At 37.4% G+C, this 15,963-nt stretch overlaps 1 protein-coding gene across 4 annotated transcripts in view; it reads left to right on the top strand.

Annotated features, from left to right (window-relative positions):
- Positions 1 to 15,963, top strand: part of LOC111610924 (ATP-binding cassette sub-family A member 1-like) — a 222,433-nt gene that overhangs the window by 98,722 nt on the left and 107,748 nt on the right. For all 4 annotated transcript variants that reach the window (XM_023346037.1, XM_023346038.1, XM_023346039.1 and 1 more), the window contains exons 16-22: positions 40 to 261; positions 4,895 to 5,099; positions 5,894 to 6,010; positions 7,021 to 7,192; positions 8,300 to 8,431; positions 9,052 to 9,191; positions 10,304 to 10,441. In XM_023346037.1, coding sequence (XP_023201805.1) covers positions 40 to 261; positions 4,895 to 5,099; positions 5,894 to 6,010; positions 7,021 to 7,192; positions 8,300 to 8,431; positions 9,052 to 9,191; positions 10,304 to 10,441 — 1,126 coding nt within the window. The remainder of the gene's footprint in view (positions 1 to 39; positions 262 to 4,894; positions 5,100 to 5,893; positions 6,011 to 7,020; positions 7,193 to 8,299; positions 8,432 to 9,051; positions 9,192 to 10,303; positions 10,442 to 15,963) is intronic.

Below are 15,963 nucleotides of genomic sequence, written 5' to 3'. Positions count from 1 at the left end.
TTTTCTCTCTGTCTTTTTCACCAAACTTTTCACACACAGTACGGCAAAGTCCTGCAGTACAGCGACCCCTCAGTAATCTTTGTCTTCTTGCTGGTCTTCTGTTTGGCCACCATCTCCCAGTGCTTCCTCATTAGCGTCTTCTTCTCTAAGGCCAATTTAGCGGCGGCGTGTGGCGGCCTCATCTTCTTTCTCCTCTACCTGCCACACAGCCTCTGCTACGCCTGGAGGGACGTCATGGGTTTCAGGGCCAAGGTGGCTGTGGTAAGTCCATCTTTAGCTCTAACGTTTCTTTTTTTATTATATCTTCTCCTGCTGTTATTACAAGTATGAGTGGATTTTATCCTCAGTGTTATTCCAAGGTTATATTTGAATTATTTTGATCAAAATTTCAAGTCACAGTTGTTCGTCCTATGTCTATTCACTGATCCTTTAAAAAAAAAAAGACCCAGAGTATTTTATAGTGAAAGGAGTGAGTTCACCTCTAGCACCAGTAATATCCATCTCAGATTTGTCATCGTCTTTGCAAGCCAACAGATGGTAAAATGGGATTTGTGAAGTCTTGCAAATGAATTAAGGATGGTAGTGACATTAAATGACAATGGGGCTGCTTTTAGGAAATGCTTTTTGTATTCATGATGTCTCCATAAATTTTTGTTACGGTTTGTTTGCGCTGCTATATTTTCACATGAGGATTCTCAGAAAAGATTTGCATAAATGAAAAGACATTTTTATTGTATTTTCTCCTGTTTCTGAGTAACAACAAACAGTATACCGCTGCTCAACTTTCAGCATAGCCTTTCTGTGTGACCTTCATTAAACTTGTGGTATTATTTGTCTTCACGCTGCGTCTTGAAGATAGAAGGATGAGAAATCTTGATTCTTGATTGAGGTGTGTGCCAATGCATCCTTAAACAGCATTTTTGCTGATGCAGCATTTTGCCTGCTTCAGAAATGCTGCATCAGATGTTTTATGGTCACTGTTTTTATGTTGTTTCACTGGACAACATTATGTCCTCTTATAAACACAAACATTAATGTGTGAAGTGAATGGAATATCAAATGGAAAGTCTGAACTTTGACTAGACTCATGGCAAATTCTACACCATGAATTTGCTTTGATTTAAAGTATCCAAAGTCTCTGACTTTGCTGTGTCTCCTATGGCTTGTGGAAAACTGCAAACAGGGCTATATGTTTCAACAATGAATTTATTTCTTTTCTTGACACTCGTTCATTTCAAACCTGCTACAGGTATAACGAACAGTTCTCCGATTTTGACACCTGAGCGGTAGTTCCCTGCATTTCTTCCAGAGTTACCATGAGCCTCTTGGTAACTTCTCTGATTATCAATCTTCTTGGGTGTGTCCAAATTCATGGCTGCTTCCGTTGAAGACCTCAGCTTACCCAGTCAATGTTCTGGAATATGTAGGAATTTCAATATACCCAGCTCCAAACAAAAGCATTTGTTTACTTTTATTGCAGCACTGACTTAATGGCACATTAGAACCAGTCTTTAAAGTCCACAGTTGGCTGTTCAGTGTTGGAAACAAAATTAACTCCTGTTTAGATTAACGCTCTTATTAGGTCTTGGAAAAAACCCTAAAGGGTCATTTGCATTTCCTCCCCAAGTTTGGAACTGCAATAATGACACAAACCACCATCCAATTTATTATTTCTCTCTGTCAGAGTGCTGGTCTCTGTGTGTAGTTTCCCTTTTTTCATTCAGCTCAGATAAAACCACATCATTCCAAGGCTAACACACCCCACCCCCTAACACACAGCGGCCTTGATACTTTGGTTTTTAATCTGAACGAATTTTTTCCATTTTGTAAAGACAATATTCACCTGTGTGCTGAAGGGAGAGCTTCAGGCAGTGCACAGAGGTAAAACAAAGACAATTCTGCTGTGCTTTGACCACTTCCTTTCTTTTTTAATGAGATAGAAATAGGAGAGGGGCTAAACCTCCTTTGTACTTTATAACCAGAGATATTTTCAATTAGCCATTAAGTCCAGGAAAATCCTGAAAATTGCTAAGCTTCCACAAAAATAATGTGGAACTTCTCAGGCTCTTCTTTGAAATCAATTAATTGATCTATGGTTTTCTGACAGCAAGCAGTAGTTACATGACTCCACTGGCATACTCTGGAATCCACAGTTGAAAGAAGTGTCTTAAAAAGAAGGTCATTTTCACAATCTGTTACATAGAGCTTTGTCTATTTCAGCATTTGTTCTGAAACACAGTACAAAGTCAAAGAGGAAATGACAGTTTAGTTTTTTTTAGGATTCACATTTAGCTGCGGCAAAGCCTTGGTCCACACATTATATAATCACAACTCTAAAACAATTGTTAAAACTTTAATTAAAACAAAACAACATAGTGGATTGGACTATAATTTTGCATTTCTATAATTGTTCAGATTATTGATGTTTATGTAAAAATGACTGCACAGAGCTGGCAGTGGCAACATCATCCGGTGGGCATGTATTCTTTCAGGCAGTGAAATCAGAGACAACTTGAACATGGATGTATAGAACAGAAAAAATATAAACATCCTTTATTGTCTCACAGTGGAACAATCCAGATGTAACAGGGGCAAAGTCCAGACCTAAAAGGAATTAAGAATTTGTGCCAAAATTAATTTTATTAGACCCTCTTTTTAATTCAAACAATTTCAAAAAAATCTAAGTCCGTTGAGACCACAACAAAAGACTTGGAATTGTAGTTCTGCATACTGTAAAATATTGACTTAATGTGCTTGAACTATATTTTTTTCTGTAAAAGATTTTAGTAAAAGAAAGTACAGTGTACCCCCACTTATTTTCATCTTGGAGATAGAATAATAATTATATCTAAGAATAAGAATGGGTACAACACTTTGTAAAGGAGACTTTTTTAGACAAAAACATATTTATCCCTGTGGGGTTCCTTGCCTGTCATTCCAAGAATACCGGTCATAACTGTCAAAAATGAACAGAAAGAGTAGCCACCTTGATTACTCTTTCTCTTAACAATGGATTTTGTCCAAAGCCAGCTGAATGATGTCTAAATCTCCAGTTTGACATGTGTTCAATAAGAGGGGGCTTGTTTTGTCTGCCTCCCAACTTGTGCCCTTTTCTCAACAGCCAAAAGGATTGGGCTCTTGTTGTTTTGTCAGCCGTTCATACAGAGGTCAAGGATGGGTGGCCCTTCGCCCTGCTGTCAGCCCTCATCTGTTGACTGATTGGCAGATGGGCAGTGGAGGGCAACGCAAGATGCTGCCAGCAGGGTTAGGAGGCAGGCAGGCTAGAGGCTTGGCGTCAGCCACAGAGCTGCTCTCTCGCTTGTCCTCTCTCTACATCTCTGTGTAGTTGTGTAACCTCGGCTATCCGTGATGATTCGTCTCTCAAGCTTCAGCAAACACTTGTGCAGGAGTATAAATGCTGCGAGCAAATGAGGTGTGATGAAACAGCTGGCGGGCAACATGGCAATGTGGAACGAGGGGCCATGGCAGATGATGTCTCACGCGGGCAAACCATCATTTGCAATTTCCCGCTGTATGAAAAATCCAGCAGATTTTTGTTTGGAGCAGATGGATTCGGCTGTCCATCTTGTCGGGTGGCAACAGTCTCTCATGGCATCACCTAAATTCGGTAATTAAAGATGGTTTTTCAACCATTTCTTTTCATTAGCTCGACGTTTTATGGCGCAATCATTTAGTTCATTAATTTTAAACAATTTGTTTTGGAAATACACAAATTTAGTGACCTTTTTCGCATTCTGTCATGTTACAACCACAACTCTCCATTGATCTTGTTAGGATTCTACGTATGTGCTTGATCAAAACTAATTGTGTGATTGTGAAGTAAAATGGAAATGATACAAGGTTGTTAAACTTATCATTCAGCCACCAATTACTCTGATACTTTCTAATAAAATTAACATAGCTGTTAAATAGAGGTCACCTCTGTGTAATTCAGTTTAATTTTAAATACAACTGTCCTGCAAGGTCTTCAGTTTAAATTTATTCAGTGAACCATCAGTATCATGAAGACCAATGAACAGGGGACAATGTTTTGGGAAGGTTTAAATTGGGGTTAGGTTATGAAATGACATCCCTTTGAACATCTCACAAAGACCTGTTCAGTTTACCATCTTAAAATGAAACGTATAGCATAATTACCAGCTCACCAAGAGTGGCCTATTCAAAGTACAGACCAATTAAGACTCCATAGAAAAACCTGAAAATTAATGTCCACACATTACAGAGAATCGATAAAACCCTAAAAATCATGTAAAGACGTAGTCTGTAGTCGCAGCAAAAGGTTTCTACCGACCAAGAGGTTGAATAGAAAATGCAGACTTTGCAAGAAAAATGGAAACTGTCACAACTCTTCAATTTATCAGTTATGCAAAACTTTGTGTTTTTCTTACCTTCCAATCAGAAATGTCAATTCGTTATATGAGGATTTTATGTGACAGACAATGACATCAACTTCAATGGATGGGAATACTTTATAAAAGGCAGTGAATTTGGCTGTAGTTAGAAGGGAAACAAAACTCAGCACGTCTCCTCATAAAGCTCACTCCCTAATTAGTAATCTCCTAGTTTCATTGAGAAATGAAAAGGAAAAGCACACATTTATTGTTTTTAGTTGGTTGGTGAGCCGAGCTCTGTTGGCTGGGACCGCTCACCAGGCATCCACCCAAGACTCCAGATCCAAGCTTAGCTGATTCCTCCATTCCCATCTTTACAGTACAGTATGTTAACACAACCAGCTGCTCGCCCCTATTACATATTCAGCACGCAAATGAAAAGGAGCAGGGTGAACTTTGTGCAACATTTGCATATTTTCTGAGTAGTTAAGAATTTTGCTTAACTAAAACTCTTTGTTCTTGCTTTTTTTCCCCATCTTCAGAGTTTACTGTCATGTGTTGCCTTTGGTTATGGGTGCGAGAACTTTTCCAAATATGAGGAGCAAGGCATTGGTATACAGTGGCACAACATTATCAGGAGTCCCGAGGAGGGGGATCCATACACCTTCATTGTCTCCATCGCCATGATGCTCGTTGACGCCGTCTTATACTGGGTGCTAACCTGGTACATTGAAAATGTCTTCCCAGGTAATGATCTGAAGCAAATTATTAGTATATGTCCAATATTGTCTGCTTTTTTTTTTTTTTAGAAGAAATATACATAGTATAAAAGTTTGATAAAAGCTGTTCTAATGTGCAAGGAGTGGAGATTTTATACTTTCACTTTAAGAGCAGTAGCAGAATAATATAGCATTTAAACTAGTTTCCTTGTGGCAGTTGAATAAGCTGTTGCATTTGTTAACTGACATGCTCAGTGACCACGGTAACTTATATTAGCAAAACAAGATTCTAACAGTATTTTCGTGCGCTGTGGCAACATTTTCACCGTATGAGTTTGGACAGTATAATAAACGTTCCAGATTTAATGAGAATCGTTTTCAAATGAGGTTTGGGTAGAGCAATTCATCTTTCTTAGTTGTAACTCTGGATTCAATGGGTCATTAGAGTAGATTTTCTCACTTCAAATTTAAAATTCAGGCCTATGAGTGCAAATATAAGCTCCACAGAAGAAACTTATGTTGTAATGAACTATTAAAAGATTAAGTTTGTGATGTAGCCATTTGTTTTCTTCTTAATAGTTTTTCCAAATAGCATTTGTTGACTGTTTCAACATCACTTCACCAAACAATAATCTATAGTTGTTCTTGAACTAGAATTCTATATTTTATTAATATCTATGCACCAATGTTCTTCTGAACTGAATGAATCATTTTTTACTTCCTTCACTTCTATTTTACGCTTTGCACCTCCTGGACTTCATTGTATATTTTTAAGCCAACATGTATGAAAAAATGATGATCATTCTCCTTGTTTGATTGCAGGTCAATATGGGATTCCTAAGCCATGGTACTTCCTGTTCACTTCCTCTTACTGGTGTGGGATGACACCAGGAGCTGAAAACAACCCTGATCTGCTGACAGACTCTGGGGCGCACATCGGTAAACTCCCATTTCATTTTCTGTTCTCACTTCTTGGTGTGCAATTGTTGATCATATTCTCATCAGCCTGTTTATGTCCTGTGGGAAACGTGGTTCTGATAAGACCTGGAGGTGAGAAGAGGAGGGTTGCGAACAAACATTAGCACCTTATTTGTCACATCTGGTGATAATGGTGCTTTGTGCTTCGAGGGGATTGGGGAAGCAGGAGTTTCAAGTGAAGGAAACTGCTAAAAACAAGCAAAAACTCCAATTAACATTCCTAGTAACAAGTAACAAGTTTCTGTTCCTGTTGCTTTCTGTTTAGCTTTTCTGTGTCCATGTGTGTGCATTTGTGTGAATGTTTCATAGATCAAAATGGGCTCTCAGAAATTTGCTAAACTCAGAATATGAGTAATCATGTGTAATTAGAATAATTTTTGATGGTTTTCATTTTCTTAAAACATCGGTCTAAACAAAGACATAATTAATGTAAGCAATTGATGCAGACCTTTATACTTTGAAATGCATATTTTATTCTTTTTTTCTTCAGTTTTTTAAAACGTATCTAATTTGTTGCTTATGTAGTTTTTATTTAATCATTTATCTCTTATATTTTTTCTTACTATTCAAAAATACATTAGTGTGAATATTGATGCAGGTGTGGTAAACACTTTAGCAGTTTACTTCATTTTGTTTATTCTAAGTTAGTCATTTTTTGATATTGTATTTTAGTTTAGTTTGATTTGCTTTGAACAGAAGTTAAATGAAAAAAAACACAAAACATTAATACGTAAAAGCATTTATGTTGATGGCGATGTTACACTTTTAAACAATCTGTAAACATGAAAACTTTAATCATTTTTTTCTTTAATTTTGATGTACTTTTCGTATGTAAATTTATAATTTTTTTTCTTTTTTAGTTTTTTGCCTTTTCAGAATTTATTTTGCTCATAACACAAGTTTTTTTCCCTTTCTCTTTAAATGCTTTTTCCTTGTTTCTCTGTGTGGGGCCTATGTGTATTTTCATAAAGGATATTTTGAAAGACCACCTCCCAGTGTGAAAGCGGGGGTGTCAATTCGCAATCTTGTCAAAATCTACAAGACCGGGAAGAAACTGGCGGTGGACGGCCTGAGCGTGGACTTCTATGAGAATCAGATCACATCATTTTTGGGCCACAATGGAGCTGGAAAAACAACCACAATGTGAGGCATATTATTTAATTCTCTTGTATTTTCCAATCTGTCTCAACCTTTGTGTGAATTGAACATAAACTGCTGACTTTACTGTAGCTGCATGTATTCAGAGTTTACTTCTTTGAAGAGGTTAGATCTTACTGTGAAGACATCCATCAGAAAGAGTCAGCTATTACAACCGATAGTGGGAGTTATCTAATTGCTGCTTGGGAAATGGCTGAAAAAGGTTGGTTGGGGTTTTGGTTGACAGAAAATAAATGAAATCCAGTGGCCCAGAAAGTCTGAGTGACACAGAGAGCAAACGATGCAAGACTAAGGGCTGCAGGGAAGACGTCTGCTCTGAGCCACTGGAACGAAACATAACAGGGAACAATAAGAGGAAGGACAGAGTAAGGACTCTGTCACACACTAAAACACTGTTCCGGTGGATTTTATTAAATCCTGGACCTTATGATGGAAATAAATATTATACTAATAAAAATCTTTAGATATAGGGAAAAAACTTGCTTTAAGAGTTATGATTTTTTAAGAAAGAAAACAGTCTATACATAGTATAATTATACATAGTATAATGTTATGTCTATAATATTGTATTATAGAGATAAAAACATTAAGCCAAATACATTTATTTCAGTAAATGCAGTAGAAACTAAGAAATAATTAGACACAAAACTATATCTCAATGACATTTAACCAGAGGGTCAGACTTTTCCTGTTTTAGTTCACTTAAGCTTACTACAATAATTTAAATTTGTTACATGTCAGAAAAAAAATATATATATTTTTTTACTTATTTAATGTCAGATGTGGTTAGTAAAATTGCCTTGTAAGTTGTATATAGCATGACATACAATGTGTTGGGCCATTCTCCTTCAATGTTATCATTGCTAGTATTTTGGCCTATTACCATTGAACTGAAGTAACTCAGTCAGGTTTGTAGTCTGTCTTGCTCTCACACACCTCTTCACATTTGTCAACAGTTTTTTCTGTCACCCAAATATTGATCTTGTTTGTTGTTAAGCCATTCTGAAATTAACTTGACATTATGGCTCGGGTAATCTTTATTTTATTATTACTTTTAATAAACTGGCTTTTTTCCTTTGTTTCTCTTCATAGGTCAATTCTGACCGGGCTGTTCCCACCTACATCAGGAACAGCCCTCATCCATGGATACGACATCCGCACCGACATAGACAGCATTAGGAAGTATTTGGGAATGTGTCCGCAGCATAATGTCCTATTTAATGAGTGAGTGAATTAACAAGGCTTAGTCATTCTCTCTCTTTGAATTACAAAGTGGAAGTATGTGGTTCTTTGCACAACAATGTATTTTTTCTATGTAATGAGGCCTTGTAATGACTCAGGCTCCCCAGCAACACATAATTATTTGGTGTTTATTTTGAAATGCATTGACCTTTATTTATACCGTCTACAAGACTCTCCTGAAACTGCCTTTACTGATCGCCATGTGTTACCTTTTTTTTTTCTCTTTTACTTTGTCTCACTTCTTTGTTCTTTGCCTCTAACTGATAATCTGGTACCTAATGCAAATGTGACAGCCTAATTACAGCAGATCCCAATTAATTTCCTTGGTAACTTCCATCACTAGAAAATGATTCCTGTAAAATGCCTCTGACAAATTATTTATGATACATATTTAGCAAGTTTTTTATTTTCTTATTATTGCTAAAAAGTTTCTGGAATGCCAAATATCTAAGTCTGAAATAGTATTGCATTTTGGCATTAAAAAAATTGTGTCAGTGGTTTCATTTAAATGGGCAGAAATACAATAGTTTTACGGTAGGCCGCTTGTCCCCCTTCTCACATTAGCTGAACTAGTCTTTCATGCTGTTGTAAAACTTTTCTAGGCTCACTGTGGAGGAGCACATTTACTTCTACGCCAGGTTGAAGGGACTTAGTCGCAGTGAGGTTGACTCTGAGATGGACCAGATGATTAAAGATGTTGGTTTACCACACAAGCGTAAGGATCTTGCTAAGAACCTATCAGGTGAGGCTCAGTGTACCATGACACCATCTCTTATGATCGGATTGACATTATGCTGACCTTCAAATTTAGCCTTGATATGTGTAGTAATTAAGTGTATGAATGATTTTTATGAAGAAACATGCTAATTATAAGCCAGTCCTCCTTTCTTAGTACCTGCATGCAACTCCTCCTCTACACCCACTGTACCTGTGCTCCGTAATTGATTGTCTGGGGGGCACAAGCAGATTCTAGTTGATAGATTGTTCTAAGTCACGGAATGCTTGTGAGCAAAATCACTGAAATATGACTTTCAAGGTTTGATCTATGATGACATTTCCACTACATTAGCACCGCACTGGATGCATTTTGAAGAGCCTGCTAAGAGAGAGGAGCTGAGAATTATTGTTGTGAAAGTGTATCTGCATCCCGGCCATCAATCATTTCACAGCTCCAAACGGCAATAAAGCACAGGGCCGAGCATCTCATCATATTTATTCCATAATCACTTTCCAATATTGTGTCTGTATTTGAAACTTAATGCTGACACAGCCATGCGGTATTTTATTTTTGATGAAAATGTCTTAATATAAATAAAAATGTGACTGTTTTACCTAGTTTACATTTGATCAAATAATAGGTGAGTACAATACTTTTTCAAAAGCATTTGTAATCCCAGAGCTTTTTCACATGTTGTCGTGTTGCAGTCAAAAAATTCAATGTCCACCTAAACTTGACATAGCAAGGCAAGAATAATTATTGTGAAGTTCACACATAGTCATTTTCTGTCTTATGAAGTGAAGACGTATGTATAAAACCCAATAAATTAATACATACCAACATAAATATTGAATAAATAAATCATGTATTTATTATTTTTGGATGGTGCCACTTAATGAAAACATGTAAATATTGTGAAATAATAGTGTGTTATAAGAAATGATGTCGGTGACTTAAAAGAACCCCACCATCTGTACTGAGTTAAGCCAGTCGATCATAGGAAAACTGTCAAGACAAAGATCAAGACCATTTTAGCAGATTAAGAATCTGGAAATTTGTAAAAATCATATTTAAAAAACCCCAACAAATTTTACTGAACGTTTTAAGAACTATGTGTTGTTTTTAATGCTTTTCAGGTGGCATGCAGCGAAAACTCTCTGTGGCAATAGCCTTTGTTGGCGGTTCAAAGATTGTCATCCTAGATGAACCAACAGCAGGAGTAGACCCTTATGCTCGCCGGGGGATTTGGGAACTACTGCTAAAGTACAAACAAGGTGTGAATTCAGGAATAAATACAGGTTTGAAGTCTTTTGTGTTTACAGAACAAGTAGGATTGCTCACAGCTTGTTTGAACTGTTTTAGACTAAGAAAAAAAATCTTCACCTGTACCGTACCTTTCAACCTACAGCAATATTAGATGTATTCTATTAAAGTAATCAGGCATTCAGAATGGCCTAAAGGTATCTTTTTGGCCCTGCTGTCAGAAAAAGTCAACTGTAAACGAAGAGAAATTGTGAATTGTGCAAACACGGGTCGAAGTGGAAGAGAAGACAAGTAGCTTTTATTGACAGACTCCCTAATTGTCTACTGAATTAGTCAGCCTGTCACTCTCTGGCTTTATATACACTGTGGTTGCTGAAGACTATAAGCAGAGCATGCACATTTTCTCTCCAAATGTCTAAATGTTTAATGTGCACTGAGTGACATTCCGCCCTCGCTATGTCATTAGCATCTGCCTCTCTCTAATCAAGCCCTTTTTACTCCAATCGTTAGCTGCAGATAACTCGGTTCTAATGAGAACCCCCACATTGTGGCTGCTCGAAATGACTCATTTTTGTTTCTCTCCGGTTTTATTTGAGCCACTGTCTTATGAAGGGTTGTCATTAGGCAAAGGATGTGGGAAAATGCTACAGGGAGTCTATTTGTGTGAAAAACTGAAGGATGAATTTAGAGTTAATATTACAGTTCATCACAGCTTATTAAATGTGGAGGTTTTCCGCATGGACAGGTTGACCACATTGCCTCAGAGTGGGTGTAGCTTTTATTAAACTGAGTGGTGGCTTATTTGTTTGGTGGCGCTTTATCCTTTATGTTAAATTACTGGAAGTAAAGTACTCTTAATATAGATTGTATGTTCGTAAGCCTTTATATGTTTCATTTAACTGTTGGCGTAAGCTAAACTAATTCAATCTTGACATCTTGTCATAAGAAGATAATCTTCAACAATATCTAAAACCTAAAACTTTAGTTATTGGCTCCTTGGTCTGACTCATAGGTCTCCACGAACTTTACATTCTGTCTCTTTTGTATGCATTAGGATTCAAAAAACAGAAAAAGAAAAGAGGAAACAAAAAAGAGAAACAAGAAGAAAATACCTTACTTTAGAAAGTGATTGAAATAGCAAATTATGACTTTTTGGTCATTATCCTTCACTGGAAGTTGATTACTATTCAGTTGCCCCAGTCATTACAGATAGAGCCCTGAGAATAAATTATATAATCAATCAAGATTTTCGATATGGGTGGTATGGCTGTCTGCCCAGGGTCTCTGTCCATCGTGGTTTGACCCTGGGCTGCTGAAAAAAACAAACCAAAACTAAACAAGGACATCTTGGGTCAGTTTTGCCCTACCCACGTCTCCTATTGTTTGCTTGCATGTTTGGTCAGCAGGAATTTTTCTCTGCAATGTGTTGTAAGAAAATGTGGTTGCATACCATAGGTGCTTGATGAAGTTAATTATGATAAAGATTGGCACTAAACAGATGTTTTCTTTCAGTTTTCAAGCAATTTGGAATTTACAGTCATATTCAGTGAATTAAAATATGGATTCAAATGAGGCCTGTTTGTCAGACTAAAAGTACCTTTTGTAGTAAAAGTAAGAGAAAACATTCTCTTCAATAAACCCACATGTATCTACTCCATGTGTTTTTAGTGGTCTAATGTAATTTTAAATTTTAAATATTATGTTTTTATTGCCTGAAAATAGAAAATCATTCTAATTAACAGAATTGCTTTCAAACATCCATCTACTTTTAATTAATCTATATAAAATGTTTCATCTTGTGATAAAGTTTCTGAAATAAATTGACTTTTAGGTATACACATTTTTTAAATCGGTCTGTATGATCACTTTTAGTTCAAAATGTAAAATGCGTAGTTAAACTTGAACAGGACAAATGTGAACTGTACACGTATCCCTAGAAAACATTTATTTAACGGTTACTCCACTTTTGTCTAGGAGAGAAATCTTTTATGTTTATATTTATAACAACCTTTGACAAACATGGAAATCACATTCGATAGACTGCTCAAATCTGAGGTGAATTAATAAAATATTAAATGATATACTTAAAAGATCTGGTAGAACGATGTTTAAAAAAGATATATATATATATATAAACAAAGATACAAAATATGGTGTCCTTTTTTATTATCTTTTGAAATGCTTTTATATTATATCTCTCAATATAGGGAAGTTCTTAATTTCGGTTTGACTTAGTTCCCTTGTTAGAATTATTCCCAAGTTTCTTAAGTATTGAATTGACTACTCAATTTCTTTTAATTCCATAGAAATGTAAGAAAAACAGCATTGTGGTGACACAAGGAGTTGGAATGCTTTGCTGCATATGTAGCATATACATAATTTAATGCAGTGGTTCTCAAACTTTTTTCAGTGATGTACCCCCTTAAAAATATATTTTTAGTCAAGTACCCCCTGACACGGGCAAAACATTTTTGGAATTAAAAAGGGGTACAGTGCTGTAAAATCACTGTCTGATTTATTAAAGCCAAACAACTTATATCAGTGAACCTGACAAATACATCCATATTGCAAACATTGCATGGTTAAACAAAAAAGAAAAACAGAAGACGGTGACCACCAGGAAGGTATAAAACCAGTCAAACCGTTTTATTTTAAAGGATATTGAAACTAAATACTGAATATAAAATTCAGTGCATGAACACACATTTATATTTTATCGAACTTTTCACAAAATAATTTTTCCCAAGACTTATTATGAGGAGCCTACTGATTTTTTAAAGATATTTTGAAAAGCTTCACGTACCCCCTGCAGTACCTCCACGTACCCCCATTTGAGAACCACTGCTCTAGGGTGTCCCTACGCTCTTTCAGGTCTCATACTGATGTTTCCAGTTTTGTCAGAGCCAAATTATAGACAGCGTTTCACCAGGAGACCTAGAGTGAGGAGCCCCGCCCCTTTCCCCCTTGCGCCTCAGACAGAGTTTGGGGAAAAAGATGGCGGTCGTTCTTCGTTCACTAAAGCTGTTCTTGTTTACAGGTTAGTAGTGTGAAGCTGGTGGAAACTGTCCCCGCTAAAATGTAAATTTACAAGTTCATTCGGTGCTGATTTCGTAATTACTTGCTAGACGTGTTTAGACGTTCGAGGGAAAAAGAGTGATTTTGTTTCATAATTACGGTTTGTAGCTATAACGGTCGTAAAACAGCCGTTATAGAAGTTTGCTACATGTATCTAAACTTCGATACACTCTCCGACCCAACCTTATTAAGATTTCGGTGGTATCCTGACGGGTTGTGTTATCTTTTGATAGGAAGTGTTAAAGTTACTCTGTTACATGTACCGGAAATCAGTTCTCATCAGTTTCAAACATTTATTATAGACGTTACCAATTTTCCCCTACTATCCTGTAATTGATTCTACTGTACTAGCTTAAGCTAGATCTAGTCCTCTAAATATGCCCATATTAAATTATAGAACTAATAATATGATTACATTTTTCAGAGTTATTACAATTCAAAGAAATTAGTAGCCTTACAATTTCACTGAACTTGAGGAATAGTTTTCTTTTTATGTAAATCTGTAAGATTTAAATCGATTGTTGAATTGTTTTGATTTGGCCCATGGATGCTGTCACAGCTGGTGTGGGCTGATGTTGTTTATTGAAGTAGATGGAATATGGTTGTTTTGGAGCAACGGAAGGACACATGGACATGAATGCACAAAGGAATGTTCAATGTATGATTGCATGATTTCATGATTTTGACAATTTGTAATAAAACAGACAGAGTGTGAGTGTTTTGCATGAACCAGCCAGAGAGACGATGAAAATTCAAAATATAATCTTAATTTATTAACAAAAAGAATCCAAAAATGATAAATTGGGCCCAAACTGAGGTCAACATAACAAAGTACAACTCAGGTAGTAACAGAACAAACTCAAGCACAAACTGACCTAACAATCAACACATGAGGGGAACTTAAATAGTGGCTGATCAGACCATTAACACACACTAGGGGGTAATTAAACACACAAAAACCTAACAAATATTGGTCAGAATATTACTAAATCTATAAATGAAATAAATATCAGAATTGAACTTACTTTCCAAAAGAAGAAACATTAAATAAATGGTAAAATTAAACTAAAGACCAAATTTCCCCCTCCCCTGGTGAACAAATGGAATGGTCCGCTGAGGAAGTTTGACAACCATATATGAACACCAATCAGCTGGAGCTCATCTCTGATTTTCAGCCACAGGTCCAGAGGAAACTGGTAACTCAAAAGAAAGAAATTAATTTGTTATATTTAACAAAATATACAAAGAACTGACACATAAAGTTAACTAAATGGGTGCACAACAAATAGTTAACTAAAGAGTCAGACTAATGAAAACAAATTTAAAGATAAAAATCTAAACTATTCACTAATCAATATATAAAGTAATATTAAGGGGAAACAAAAAACCATTACCAACAGTGTCTGCTTGTGACAGTCGGGACAGCTGTCACACAGAGTTTGGGGAAGAAAACGGCGGTCGTTCTTCGTTCGCTAAAGCTGTTCTTGTTTACAGGCTTCCAACTCGGAAGAAAGGAGAAGAAGAGACAAAACAAAACAAACATCAATTGTTACAACTGTTTCAATACAGCTGAGACATGTAACATAGGTATAAAAAACATTTTTTCTGAGGTAACAGCCTGCGATGTCATCGATGACATCACATCCGTCCCTGACTGTCACTGATGACATCAGACCGACAAAACGAACGTGATGTCATCGATGACATCGCAGGCTGTTCCTTCAGAAGTGCTTGAATAAGACGACCACGTGGTAATGTGAAGGCCTGTGAAGGCCCTCGCACCGAACGTGGACGCGAGGGCCTGTGAAGGCCTGGGATCCTTCAAGGACCTGGCCTGTGAAGGCCCTCGCACCGAACGTGGACGCGAGGGCCTGTGAAGGCCAGGGATCCTTCATGGACCTGGCCTGTGAAGGCCCTCGCACCGAACGTGGACGCGAGGGCCTGTGAAGGCCAGGGATCCTTGAATGACCTGACCTGTGAAGGCCCTCGCACCGAACGTGGACGCGAGGGCCTGTGAAGGCCAGGGATCCTTGAATGACCTGACCTGTGAAGGCCCTCGCACCGCCACGTGGACGCGAGGGGACTGTGAAGGCCAGGGATCCTTCATGGGCCTGGCCTGTGAAGGCCCTTGCACCGCCACGTGGACGCGAGGGCCTGTGAAGGCCAGGGATCCTTCAAGGACCTGGCCTGTGAAGGCCCTCGCACCGCCACCTGGATCCGAAGGCATGTGAAGGCCCTGGCCTGTGAAAGCCCTCGCACCAGCACCTGTATGCGAGGGCCTGTGAAGTCGTGTAAAAGTAGTAGAAAAAGTTGAGTACCTTTCTACCGTTTCTACTCTCTGCTCCTTCCATGCGTTGCTCTAGAGCAGTGGTTCTCAAACTTTTTTCAGTGATGTACCCCCTTAAAAATATATCTTTAGTCAAGTACCCCCTGACACGGGCAAAACATTTTTGGAATT

This window comes from Xiphophorus maculatus, chromosome 14, assembly GCF_002775205.1.
Source record: "Xiphophorus maculatus strain JP 163 A chromosome 14, X_maculatus-5.0-male, whole genome shotgun sequence".
Taxonomy (NCBI): Eukaryota; Metazoa; Chordata; class Actinopteri; order Cyprinodontiformes; family Poeciliidae; genus Xiphophorus; species Xiphophorus maculatus.
The sequence above is the reverse complement of the archived record's forward strand: the minus strand, read 5'-3'. Positions and strand labels throughout refer to the sequence as shown.